Source organism: Eublepharis macularius, chromosome 2, assembly GCF_028583425.1.
Source record: "Eublepharis macularius isolate TG4126 chromosome 2, MPM_Emac_v1.0, whole genome shotgun sequence".
NCBI classification, from domain to species: Eukaryota; Metazoa; Chordata; class Lepidosauria; order Squamata; family Eublepharidae; genus Eublepharis; species Eublepharis macularius.
The window spans coordinates 235,144,198-235,158,289 of record NC_072791.1 but is presented as its reverse complement, the minus strand read 5'-3'; the positions used below and the strand labels follow the sequence as shown (position 1 = coordinate 235,158,289).

Genomic DNA, 14,092 nt, shown 5'->3' with positions numbered 1-14,092 from the left:
TCCCTGAGTTTATTGCAGCAAAATAAATGAAGCAAAGGGGGAAAAAGAAAAAGGGAGGGCGTTTTTCTGCCAGCACTGTCTATTAGGTGGGGCTCGAACGAGAAGTCCCGGAGCACTAAGCGAGCCTTCCAGCTTGTTGCTCTGGGGGACTCCTATGCGGAGGCTTCTTCCTAAAGCTTGTATATTTCAGGGGGGAACGTCTTTGCGTCGGGCAAGGGTCGGCTGTGCGTTAGGCGGGATTATGCAAACTCGCCCCAGGGGTCCCTGGGTGCCTAGGCTATGTGGCCTTCAGGTGCCCCTTGCTTGGCGGCGGGCTGCTCTTATTTTGCGGGCTGAGAATTGTCGGTCCTGGCCTTGCCGTTTGTTTCGCCTAAAATGGGCTAGAGAGCGGTTTCCAGTAACCATAAGGGTTGCTGCTTAAGGAGACCTTCGTTCTATTTTCCTGAAATTATTTTTAAGTAGGGGTGGCTAGGGTTGAAGGTATGTTTTATGATGGTTTGCTTTTGCTTTGCCTTTTTCCCTCTGCTTTTTTGCAGGACCTCATGTATGTATTTCGGCGGACCATTTTTTCCTAGGATCAATTTTTGAAGGGACTCCCTTGGGAGGCCCCATTTTCATGTTAAAAGACAGAAAAACACACAAAGCAAAAGCACATGGGCGTGGGGTAATTTCTGGTTGCCCTCACTTGGAAGGCCTGGCATGGCTTCATTAAAACTTCAATATGTCTCCCCCCCTTCTTTTCCCTTATACGGCACGGGCAAGGGAAAAGTTTACGTTAGACGGGGCGGGCGGCTGCTGGCGGAAAGGGCCGAAGTGGAGCCGAAGGTGCTCGGCGGCGTTTATCGAAAAGCGGCGGAGGCGGCGAAAATCTTTCAGCGCCGCTGGGTCTGGGTTATTCGGGGGTCATCTTGGCGCGGGGGATTCTGGCTATGTAAATGAGGCACGTTGCCCCTTGTGTGTAGCGAACGCACCTCAATAACATATTCCAGAGGGCACATATTTACAAAATACTGGCGGGTCTTTTACCTTTGCACTAAAGCGTACTAAATGGTGGCGCCGTATAGCAACTCACCATGGCGAACAAGAGCATTAGTAAAAGAGGGGGTTGACGGGCTGGACAGGGGTTTCCTCAAGGGGAGGCACGGCCCTCAAAGCCAAAGCCGACCATCATGCAAACGCGTGGTTTGGCAGGTGAGACCCCGAATCTACGTAGATGCGGGATCTTCACCAGCACGGCTGTGAAACGTTTTCAAACAAAGATATCACCTTTTTTGGTGGTCCCAATGTTGGAAGAATGTATTCACCTTTGGGCTAAAGCCTCTCCAAACACTCGACACACAGCAACTCTCTTTTGCCTGTGTGATTTTTTCCGAACATGCGGCTTAAATCCAATTAAGAATCACTTTTGCTGGTGGTCCTATTTGGCTTTGGTTGCCGTGTTTCCCCCAAGGGTCCCAACTGTGGGGCCCGCCTAGTGAAGTTAAAGAATAGAACTGAAAAAAACTCTTAACACTCATATATACATTCTGCCTTTTCTCTCTCTGTTAGAGCAAGAAAGGTTTGGTCTAAGGGAACGCAGGGTATCTCTGGCCCAGGGTGGAGGGATATCTGGCGGACTACTGGGCGGAGAGGGGCTGGGCTAGTGGTTGCTCCCCCAGGGTCGTACACCGGTGGGGGTGCTTGGAGTGGCTTCCCTTTCCATTCCTCCAGTTGGGAAGCGTGGAAGTACTTGAGCCAGGTTCCTCCTGTCTTTCTCTGAATAGCCACCTGATAGACTGCAGGAGAGATTCTTTTTGTGATTGGGACGGGGCCTTGCCATTTGGCTGCCAGCGAGTGTGCCTTCTGTGAGAACTTCCGATATAGAACGAGCTGTCCTTCCTCCCACTGTCTCGGGTTCCTGACCCATCCTAGCTTGCGGTCCATGTCCTTCTGGGCTACCCCCAACTTTTGGGCCACTTGCATGTGGACGGCGTGTATTGACGAGATGAGATCCTGAACCCAGGCATCATTAATTACTACGGGCTGCATATCGGAAGGGAGCTGCGTGTCCAGCCAGAAGGCTTCTGGGAGTTGCATTTTCCGTCCTGTCATGACCATATGGAGTGTAAGTCCGTGAACTGCGGTGGTGCCTCTGATGGCCATTAGAATTATGGGGAGTTTTTCATCCCAGTCTCTCCCGGAGGATCGAACCATCTTCCGGAGGGCCTCCTTGAGGGTCCGGTTGGTTCTTTCTATGGCGCCGGAGGCCTGAGGGTGGCCGGCTATGTGAAAGCGCTGCTGGATGCCTAATGCTTTGCAGAGCTCCTGGGTAACTTCTCCAATAAAGTGTGAGCCCAAATCTGAGTCCATGACTCTTACAGTGCCCCATCATGAAAACACATTATTAAACAGAAGTTTGGCCATGGTGGCTGCGGTGTTGTGTTTACAGGGAAACGCTTCGACCCATTTACTGAAGGGATCTATGACAGTGAGACAGTAGCGATTGCCGCGGGGGGTTGGAGGAAGAGGACCAATAAAGTCAATCTGTATGCGAGCCCAGGGTCCGTCAATCCTCTGGTGCTGGAGGGGAGCTTTGGGTCCAGTGGGGTCTGCATTGACCATAGCACATGACAGACAGTTGTCTACCCATTGTGCTACTTCGGTGCACATGCCAGGCCACCAACCAACCTCTCTCCAGTGTCAGATCTTTGCCTCGGTGCCCCTGCTCGTGGACAAATTGAATCAGGTCGGCCCTTACTTCCAGCGGTACCACCCAATGGCACTCGCCGGCTGCATCTACTGCCCATATGACACCTTCCTCTTTTCTAATCGCTAATTTTCCTGTCTGGTCCCTTCCCGCTGCTAGGAGGCTGGCTACCTCGGGGTCGGATGCCTGTAGTTGGGCTAGGTCTAGCGTGCATGTTGAGGCCTTAGCCTGATCGCGGGCCTGTGCCCGAGTAGTAACAGAATGGAGGGGGAAGCCTGGGGTAGGTTCTGGTGATGGATCGCTTCCTGTGGCGGTGGCTTTAGCGGCCAAGTCTGCCTGGTTGTTCCAATATGCAGTCTCCGAGTTTGACTTCTGGTGCCCCTTAACGTGTGTTACTTGTGTTGGGCCCGTGCGATCCTGGACGAGCGCGGCTACACGCTGCCATAGCTGGAGGTGGGCTACAGGTTTCCCATCACTAGTTCTCCATCCCTGGTTTTGCCACACGGGGAGCCAGACCGTGGCAGCTTTGGCTGTCCAATCTGAGTCTGTGTAGATGGCAAGTGGGCTCTCTGGGGGCTCAAATTCAAGAACCACCAGAAGCGCTTGCACCTCAGCTGCTTGGCTGGAATGGGGGCGGGCTGGCCCCTGGAGGGTGAACGCATCGTTCACTCGCACTGCGCCATAGCCTGTCCGGGGGGAGCCACCGACATGAAAGGAGGAGCCGTCGCAGAACCAGCACGTGAAGCCGTTCAGTCAGGCTTCCTCGAGCGGGACTCCCCAGGTGACTGGCCAGTACACATGCGGTGGCAGGTCTAGGGGGCACTCATGCTCGGTCCCGGTAACTAAAAGGCCATAGGGGGCAGGTGGCTCAGTAGCTTCCTTTCTAAATTCTACTTCACGATTGACCAGGGCCAAGGTCCACTGTGCTATGCGGGCGTTCGAAACCTGTCCGTCCTGGATTTTGCCCGAGAGTATGTACTTGAGGGGCGTGTGGGTTGTTTGCACAATGGTGCGGGAGCCTCCTATAATGAATTCCCAGTGGGTCAGGCTCCAAACAAGTGCAAGGCAAGTCTTCTCGCAGGGGCTGAACTTAGTTTCTACCGGAGTCAGGTTGCGGGAGGCGTAAGCTACTACTCTAGTGGCTCCTGCTTGCTGCTGGGTGAGTGTGGCCCCTATAATTTTATCGGAGACGGCCAACTGAATGTAAAACGGCTGGGTAACGTCCAGGTGAGCCAGCGGTGGGGCTGCGGCCAAACTGTGCTTAAGTTCGGTTAAGGCTTTCTGTTGGTCAGGTCCCCACTCCCAAGGGGTGTTCTTTTTGAGGAGGGCATAAAGAGGGCGAGCCTTATCTGCAAAAGACTCGATGAAATCCCGGGAGAAGTTAAAAGGTTCCTAGGAGAGCTCTGAGCGAGGGAATGTCGGTGGGGGCTGGCAGCTTGGAAATGACCTCCATTCGCTGGGCATCTGGGGTGCGACCCTCGGGTCCCAGGGTCAGAACCCGGGTAATTGATGCTGGTCAGAACCAATTGGGCCTTTCCCCTGCTTGCCTTGAACCCGGTCTCGCGGAGGAGCTCTAGGACTTCCCTGGTAACTTGGCGGGCTAACTCTTCCGTGGGGGCGTGGATCAGAATATCATCCACGTAGCTCAGGACATGGGGCCTCGAAGCAGGTTGGAGGCGTACCCACATCTGGACTACATGGGCGTGACAAATGCTGGGGCTGGAATGGAATCCCTGGGGGGTCCGCTTGAATGCATATTGCTGGCCGCGGAAAGTGAATGCGAATTTGTACCAGCAAGACTCATGCAGCTGGATGGAATGGAAGGCGTTGGCCAGGTCTATAACTGAGTAGTACCGAGAACCAGCGGCAATGGCCGTCAGGATCTCGTTGTACTTGGCCACGACCGGGGCAATGGGAGGGGTGGTGGCATTTAGGGCGCAAAAGTCGACCGTCATTCTCCAGGTCACTCCATCTGCTTTCAGGACTGGCCACAACGGGGCATTGCAGATGGACCGCATCGGGAGTATGACGTCCCACTTAAGGAGTCCCTCTATTGTCTTGGCTATCCCTGCTTCGGCTTCGGCGGGGTACTTATACTGCTTCTGGGGAGGGGGATCCTTTCCTTCGATCAGGACACAGGCGCCCTGAACCTTCCCACACTCGGCCTTGTCAGTTACCCAAACCTCGGGGAAGTCCTGAACCCAGGGGTCTCCTGTGATGGGGGCGAGAGGCAAGGGGGCCTTAAGGGCAGCGCACTGGTGGACTGCATTGATAAAGTCTGGGCCTCCCGGAATGCGCCATAGGAGCCCGTTTGCTAAGTCAATGGTCAGTCCCTCGGCTCGGAAAAACGCCTTGCCCAAAAGTCCATCGTTTGCACATGCTGAAATCCGGGTGGCCAGGCTCCCAACAGTGAGGGGGATATCCTGCCAGACCGGGGATTCCTGCATGCCGCCTCCAAAACCGGCGAGTTGCATGGTAGTAGGGGTCTGGGTTCCCTGCGTGACCAGGGTGGGTCAGAGTATGTTAAGTGAAGCTCCGGTATCTATGAGGAGGGTGGCAGGCTTCTTCTTTTCCCCGGGAGTCCCAATCCCTGCCTTTACTGTCGGTCTCCCCCATGTGTCCGGCTTTAGTCTGGCGACTATGCCCATGGAGGGAAACTGGGACTCGGGGTGGCCCTATTCTGACCCTTTGCCCTCACCAGTGTGGGTGGCGCCTCCCCGGAAGGGGTTGTTGGAGCGTGAGTGCTCTCGGATAGCGGCTATTGGGGGCTCCGAGAAGGGGGGTTCGGGTGGCAGGGGAGGAGCCGTTGGGAGTGCCGGGGGCTGCTGCCAGCCTTCCCAGTCCATGATCGCCTTCATCAGAGTGGACGTGGGCTTTCCATGGAATAGCTCCATGTCCGCTCCGAGCTTCTTGAGGTGCATCCAAAGTTCCCAACGGAGGGGGTCCCTGGACTGGGGCGCGTTGCTGCGGTCCTGGTAGCCCTCGTGGTCGCCCTGTGGTGCTCCCCATGCACTAGACTGATCTGGAGGGGGATAGACCTGGTGGTTGTATGGGTGCGAAGCCCGAGACTGGGAGGGTGCCCAGGGCGCATCTTGAGTCCGGGGCTCGTGGGGTCCCTGCTGGGAAGAGGAACCGTAGCTCGGGGCGGGTGCGAAGGAGACTCCCGAGCGGTAGTCCCTCGGCCCTCTTCCCCGGTTGAAACTACTGCTCCTTCCCCGCAGGATCCCTCCCCGCGTCTCCGAGTACGAGTTGCGTCCCTGTGGTCGGTACTGGGAATGGGGGCCATGATTAGCATAGGTAACTGTGCTTATGGGCTCGCTTTCTTTTCTACGGGAGGCTGGGGATTTTACATGGCGGATGGCGCTGGTCTCTCACAACAAGCCTGCTGTGCTCCTAATGCGAGATTCCAGTTCTCCCCATGTAATGCTCCCGGGTTCGACTCCTGCTAGGGCCAGGCGAGTGGTGCTGTTGAGCCTGTCTATGACTGCTCTTCTGAACTCTAATTCGTCAAAGTCGGGCATGTCACTTGCATCTAAATCCACTTCATCTGCTAGTTCAGCAAGAAGCTGCTTCCTGGCTAGGTACGCTTCTGGGTCCTCTCCGAGTTTTTGAGACTCTGCTATGTATAGGGCCTTTAAACTCTTAGTGGGCCATAGGAAGATGCACAGCTCTCTAATGGCTCCATACTGGCTGCGGGTGGCTAGCCTCCGGTTGGAAACGTAAGCATTAAGGGCTGTGACTATTTCGGGGCTGGCGCAGTGGCGGGCCAGCTGGGTCACATCGGAACCACTAGCGGAGGGCTGGGAGGTGGTCACGTGAGTGAACCATTGGACGGCCGTTTCCCGGTTTAGGGGTCCCATGCGGTCTGCTATGGCTTGGAGCTCATCGGGCCTCCAATTGCGGGTTTCCTTAACGACTCGATCTGTTTTCCTGCCATCCTCGTCTGTGGAGACGATTTCCTTCGTAGCTATCGGGTGGAGGGGCTGTGGGGTTTCCTCAGGCTGGGGCGGGTGAGATGCCCAGCTGTCCGTACTGTCTTCTGGGAGGGCCAAGAGGGCGGCGGGATGCACGGCGGAAATTACGGCCTGCTGCATCCCCAGGTGCTGTTTTAGGGCCTCTAGCTCCCTCTTACAAGCGGAGTGGTCCGCTGCGGCTACCTTCGCTACCTTCTGCTCTGCCATGAACTGGGCAGCATGAGTTAACTTTGCAATTTTCTCCTGGCCTTCAATTACTGCGTGCTCAGCCATATCGGCACGAGCGGTGGCTACTTCAGCCTTGTGCTGGGCGTCTTGGAGGGCAGTGGTTAGTCCCTGTTTTTCCATCATGAAATTAATGCGTTCTGAACGCCACTCGGCTGCTTTTTCCTCATATTCCTTTTTTTCTTTCCTTAATCTCTCTATCTCCTGTTCATTGTCTTCCTGCGCTGCCTGCAACTTACTAATTAGGGACACACTGTCTTGTAGGGCAGTGAAAAGTGCCCAAGTTCCATATCTATCTTTCTTACTTGATCTAGGTTTCTCCTTCTCACAGAAATCCTGGAAGGCACTTCTAACTATCTGGAGCGGGTCAGGTCCCTTGAAGGAACCGGCTTCCCAAGAGCAATCTCCCTTCTTAACTAGCCATTTCTCCAGGCGGGGCACGGTGGGGGCTGCCCGGTACATTTTTCCTTTCGTTTAAGGCTGATCCCGGGGTAGGTTAAAGAGTGGATCAGCGACACCAGGGGTGGGGCGATTGGGGCTCCCTATAAGTTTTCCCATCTAGGGGCCGTTCGGAGGTTGTTTTCCTTCGGGTCCTCGGGGATTCTTAAACTGGACTTTTAGGGGTTTTAACAACTTTTCCTCTCTATGTTCCTTTGGGAGGTTTATCCATCCCTCAGGTCCTCAAGGATTTTTAAAATGGGTACTACACAGGTTTTACCAGGGGTGGTTTTAAAGGGTCCTACTTTTAGGTACAGAAGGGTATTTTTAAGGGTTCTACACAGGTTCTTCTCCACCGGGGGAGAAGGTAAACTCCTATTCCCGTTTCAAGCTTACTTACAAGCCATGGGACCAGGAAAAGTCCAAACTAGCAGCGGTGCTGCCCGGTCTACTGGCTCAGAAGGTGCTCCCAAGCTCTCTAAGCCCAAGAACCAAAACTCTTAGTGCTTCCAAGCCTCTGCCTAGAAGCCAAAGCTCAGGGGTCTCCCAAGCCTATGTGCTCAGAAAACCAGAAAGTGTTCCCAAGCCTCTGCCTAGAAACTGAAATGCTCCCAAGCCTCTGCTCAGAAGCCAAAAATGCTCTCAAGCTCTCTGCCCAAGAACTAAACTCAAAGTGTCCCCAGGCCTCGTGCTCAGAGACAAATGGTTAAACTGTCTCCAAGCCTCGACCAAAAGACTAAAGTGCTCAAGGACTGCCTCTGCACGTCCCCAAGCAAAAGTGCCCAGGAGTAAAACTACGGTACTCCCAAGCGGAAAAGCGCTCAAGAGTTCAAACAACTCCCAAGCAAGGTGTGCTCAAGAGTCCTACTAACTCTCAAGCGAGGTGCGCCCAAGAGTCTTCCTTAAAACTCTCAAGCGAAAAGCGCTCAAGAGTCTATCTTAAAAACTCTCAAGCACGGTGCGGCCGGTTGCCGCGGGGCTTCAGGAACCTGACCTTAGATTCCCAAAGCTACACTGACTGAACGAACGGACTATCGATCCCTTCACGTTTCCTCCGGAGCGGGGATTGAAGCCTAAGTGCTGGCAGGAACGGGGGTTTGGACAGACTTAGGAGAGACAGGGAAGGGCGGAAGAGAATTTTATATGTGCTGCTTCAGGAAGTATATATATATAGAGCCTACTTCTGGGATCCCACCCACATAGACGCGTTTAGGCGGCCCGGAAGGTGACCAGGAACTTCACCAGTTCAGAGGTCCTCACCCACAGATACACCGGTTATAATGGCCGTACAGCCTCGCAGTGCACAAAATAAGGCGAGTAGTCCAAAGCTGGCTGAAGGAGGTAATGGGGAAAAGCCAACCCACAAGATAGAAATGCTCGCTAGAGCCACACACACTCACACTTTTAATTCCCTGAGCTAAATTGCGCTCTTTACACTGAGGTCTGGAAAATTTTCCTCTACGGCAGCTCGCCGAAAACACGCGTGTCGACTCACGTGGATTCACACGAACCGGGTTATGCCCGCATTCTCCACCAGTAAACTGTTACCAGAACTGCTCTTATTAATGGGGAAATTAGCTTTAGCAGTCTGTAACTAAAATTATTAGCGCGGATCTAACCTATGTTTACGGAGGTCCCAGTTCCAGACACTCTAGTGACAAAGAGGCAGACTACAAAGAGGTTCCAAACACGTGTATTTTACTAATAGTGTGGCGTAAGCCTGTACTTGCACATACACACAAGAAAGCATACAAGGACTAGGTTTGACAGATAGAATAAATTTAAAATGAGTAAGGGAAAAGGGACAAGGGGTTGGAAAACTGTTGGAAGTCAACAAAAGGGGGGGAAGGGAGGGGGTTAGAATTGGAAAAATTAAAGGAAACTGATTGTAATGTACAATTTAATGACATCTAATCCAATAAAAAATTTTATAAAAAAAAAAAAGAAAGCATACAAGGACTAGGAAATACAGAGCAAGAAATATAGAGACTTTCGCATTAGCAGGTTCCCAACGTTGGTGGGGAATACTCACAATCCTGAAGCAAAGCAGAGACACAACAGCGAGGTGGCCCAGTGCCAGCACTGGGACCACAGACAGACAGCGAGGGGTTCTGGATAGGATGGCACGCGCACCATGCGGTCTGGGAGACCGGTTTAAATACCCCAAAACGAACCCTGGGGCTGGTGCTTTACTTGGTGGTTCTCACAGATTAAAACAAAGGTTCTAATGGGTTACTGAATGGCTTGGATGGGCCACTTTGGTAATCTGATTGTGATAAGTGACACCTCAGGAAGAGGGGACAAAAGAGGGAGGGGGAAATCCGAGTGGGCTGAATGGATGTTCCAGCAGACCGGGCTTGTCCTGATGTCATCAGCTTCTGGAATGCGGAGGTTTCTTTGAGATGCATTCTCTAAGTGCTTGGGATGGTCGGCACTTAGTTCCTTCTCCGGGGCGGCTCCTAAGATATGCAGAGCGGGGCGAGGTACTCTCGCTGCGGACGTGGTGTGCTCACTTCGCCGAAATGGCTTCTCAAAGCAGTCTTCTTCCCTGGGTCTTCTGGCTGCCTAAGAACATGGATGCCGGCTGGGCATAGCTGGGGCTGGTTTGCAGGCTGCCCGGTAGCGAGGGCAAGCTCGGGGACTGGCCCGCGGGAGGCTCCAGGTGGGAACTGACCAGGGAGCGCCTAGCCAGGCTCGCTGGAGGTTTCCCCGGCCGTCTCCCGGCTGCTAGCAACAGCTTGGGCCCATATGAGGCAGGCTTCCATGGAGGCAGGGGGAACAGCACGTAAAACACAGTCCAAAGCAGGGAACAGGCACAGTCCATGGCAGATGGCAATACAGGCACGGGGCACACTTGTAACAGAGTCCAAACACACACGGGGAAATCCAGATACAGGTCTAGGCAGGGCTGCCCAGGAAGAGAGTCCTTTGTGCAGTTATCCAAACATGGAGTCAAGGAGCTACACAGTCTATTGCGGCAGCAGGGTAATTAACAAGCAGGCAGGAAACTGACACGTGTAACAGAACACACACGTGCAGGGCAATCTTTGTGTAGTAGTAAAACAGCAACACAGGAAACTTTAACACAGTCCATGGCAGGCCTTAAAGCAGGAGAGGGGGCCTACTTGGCAACACTTCTATATATTTCTTGTATTTCTGCGTTCTTTTATCTTCATCAGGCGAGGCAACTACCTGTCGATCTATGATCTAGCTGCAGTGATTCATGCAACAGTCACCTCCAGGCAGGATTACTGTAACTTGCTTTACACTGGGCTGCCCTTGTGCCTGTTCTGGAAGTTACAACTGATCCAGAATGCAGCAGTGCATGTCTTGAGTGGAACACACATTACACCTGTTCTGTGCCAGCTGCACTGGCTCCCAGTGGAGTTCTAGGTCAGGTTCAAGGTTTTAATATTGACTTTTAAGGCCCTTAGTGGACAGGGACTGACATTCCTATGGGACCATCTCTCACTCTATATTCCCCAGGGGCTGCTTCGATCATCAGTCAAACAATTACTGGTGATCTCTGGCCCTAAGGAGGTTCACCTTGCCTCAACCAGGGCCAGGGTTTTTTCAGTCCTGGCACTTACCTGGTGTAACTCTCTGGGCCAAGCTACAAGTGACAAGTGACACTTGAACGGCAAGTGGATCGAATAGAGAGCAAGAGGAAGGCAAGTGAACAGGGAGGAATACACTTGCCGGTTCAAGTGTCATTCGTCACTTGTAGTTTGGCCCTCTGTCTGTGGAGGCACGTTCTCAACAAGATCTGCTAACATTTCACCGAGTCTGTAAGGTGGAGGTGTTCCCCCAGGCTTATGGGGGTTGAGGCAGGCGAATCATCCACCGCCCCCCCCAGGGGGGTGTATGTGCTCAACTCTGCATTGACTGAATTATAGCCACCGTGTTCCATGGACCTTGAGGCGTTAAGATGTAGGGTGCAATATGAGCTGCCTTTTATGTTTTAATGCTGTATTTATACAATTGCTACCATTTTAAAAATTGTTTTTATATATGTATCTATATGTTGTTAACACACTTTGAGCCCACTTGCGAGGAGAGCAGACTATAAATTAAGTAAATGAATAAATACGTCAGTCTATATTTCCTGATCTGGGATATTTCTCATATGCCTGTCTGCCTTGCGTGAGAAAGAAAAACCGGAGCTGAAGAAAGCAAGCACGTGGTATTAATCCCCCTGCCTTTGTTGGCAGGATTTGTTGTGATCGGCCTCTCCTTTCGTTTCGAACACAGGTCATTGAAAGGTGTGCCGATCCTGAAGAACTGCTGCTGAATTACCTGAGGAAAGGGCGTATCCTTCGATGTTTTTTTCTTTTACAACAAAGAATCCTTCATAACCTGTAAAGTAAAACTTTTCATTCATTTTGGGAAGTTCTCATATAAAGGTAGTTTACACCAGCAGGGCCGGTGCTGAGAAGCTCCCATGGCTGGGCATCCATTGAGACCCACAGCCTAGAAGTGGGTCCATGGCTGCTCGGAGACGCTTGGCCCATTTGCTCCCACTAAGAATGGGAGATGTCCCAGAGCGTAGGATTGCCAGCCTCCACATGGGAAATTCCTGGAAATTGGGGGCAGGGCCTGGGGAGGGAAAAAATTGGCAAGGGGACAGAGTATAGCAGGGATGCCACCAAGTCTCCCCTCCCAAACTGCCGTTGTCTCCAGGGGAGCAAAGCGCAGTTTCGGCAGAGAACAGTTCCTGACGCTCGGAATCAATTTAAGGCCATTTTGGTCTTAGGGAAAGAAATGATGCAAGTAGGGCAGAGCGCTCTCAACCAATCTCCTTGGTTTAAAATGGTTTGAAGAGAGAGAATTTGGGCCTATCATCCCACCCAAGCCTGGACTGATAACTGAGGTAAACTGACAGGCACAATGGTTTCCTTTTTAAAGCTGAACAAAAACAAAGTTATTCAGGAAAATAATACACAACTGAATCAACCGTTAGTGGTGGGATATTCTCTCCCAGGCAGGTTGAAGAGTACAGCACTCTGCTGCAAATAGGTTATGTGCTAGACCTAGCAAACCCTGTCAGCCTGGTTACACCCACAGGGAAACTTCACCAAACTTCACTTCTTACCAAATCTGTAATCCACACTCCTGTTAACCTAGTCCTTCTTTGTCATCCCTCCAGACAACTTCTCTCTGCCTGGTCTTAACTGTTCCTCAGTACACAGCTCCTATTGGCTGGCTCTGGTTGGCTCCTGTGCAGTTGAAGTACTTTTCTGTGCTCCACCTGTTGCGCCAATCTCCTTGCTAAATAGTATATTATAAAACCTTGACTCATATTTCAGCTGCCAGACTCAAATGATATTCCTGGCAGACATCTCCCCAACACACACTGAATTCAAAAAAGGTCGCAATCAATCTAGCAATATAAGAAGTACAATTAACATTAACAACACTGAAATAGCTAAATGTTTTGGATGTTTGCAAAGTGTTTGGTACAATGGAGAGGTTATACTCATTCTAATCCTTGGAACCTCGTACTTTGGTTTTCAATGCAATACATATGTTAACAATAATAAGTTCTTCTACTTCAGCAAGAATACTTACTAATTCAGAATTAATTAGTGATTGTGGCCCAAGGAGTTGGTGCCTTTTGGTCTTCTGTGCTATTTGTATTCACCAGAGAATGATTAGTCACCTCAGCCACATTGAGTACTCAAAGAAGAGATGATCAATATAAATGACATTGTGGCTGTTTCCACACGGCCTTATTGTAGCACAACACTAGCGCATCCTATCGCTGTTCTTCCGCTTAACTCCGTGAATACCTGTATTGTCCCGTAATCATTGAGTTCCCTTTATTCCACTTAGTGACGATTATTTAGTAGTTTTGTTGTGTTGGTGGGAATGCCTGGAAATGCTTCCTTCCCATTTAGCCCATTCCCCTTTTTCTCTTCCCGAACCCTTGGAAGCGATTTTTGCACCCAAGACCAGGAGTCCCACAAGCCTTTGCGAGCTCCCAGAGACAGTCAAGCCTCCCTTTTTTCTAATGCTGCTTTTGATCACATTCAAGTTCTGCACGTTTGCTGTTTGCTGTTAGTTATGCACTAAGCATAAGAGAACCACCACTTCCTTTTTTTTTAAATGTCTCTGGGAGACAATAGCTCAAATCTGCAGAGATGGCCGGGGCAGCCCAGCGTTTGGTGCCTTTCCTGAATCTTCCACATCAGGCTGCTTTCGTTTGTGTAAAAGGCACCAGCAGCAAGCTGTGCAGGCGCCAGAGGAAGCCCCCTGGAAGAGCATCACTGTGGGTGTCTTCCCCCGCTTCTTCACTTTGCCACACACCCCTTCCTCCTCCCCCTGTTCCCCCCATGTGTGTGCTTTGTTGTAAGGCGAGACACCTCCAAAGCTCAGAGCCCTCTTTCCGATGGGGGTGGGAGAGAAGTGAGTCAGTAGAGGTGTGAGGAAGGAAGCCTGGAAAGCCCCCAAAGCCTTGGTTGGCCCCCCCCCAAAAAAGCAAAAGGAGCTGGACACGCCAGGCTGCTGCCCTCCACTTGCCTTTGTGCTCTGGGTTCCAACGTGTACTGGCTGGGCGAGCAGCATGCAGGTGTGTTTGTTTTCCCTTCCCTGCATTTCGCTAATGGCACAGAAATAACTGTGTGACCCCTCCCCCCCCAGGTGGCTGCGAGGGAATCAGAAGCGGTTGGGTGGAGGTGGGTTCATGGTAGGAAGGTGCTTCACTGTTATTGCGATATTGCGCAAATCTTTGAGCCTTTTTTAAAAAAGGTAAAAGTGGGCGGTAAGGTAC

The 14,092-nt window shown here is 51.9% G+C and overlaps 1 protein-coding gene across 1 annotated transcript in view; it reads left to right on the top strand.

Moving 5' to 3' along the window:
• Window positions 1–14,092, top strand: part of LOC129324156 (aldehyde oxidase 3-like) — a 151,105-nt gene that overhangs the window by 13,202 nt on the left and 123,811 nt on the right. Inside the window, exon 2 of the mRNA XM_054971196.1 lies at window positions 11,575–11,632. Within this exon, the coding sequence (XP_054827171.1) occupies window positions 11,575–11,632 (58 nt within the window). The remainder of the gene's footprint in view (window positions 1–11,574; window positions 11,633–14,092) is intronic.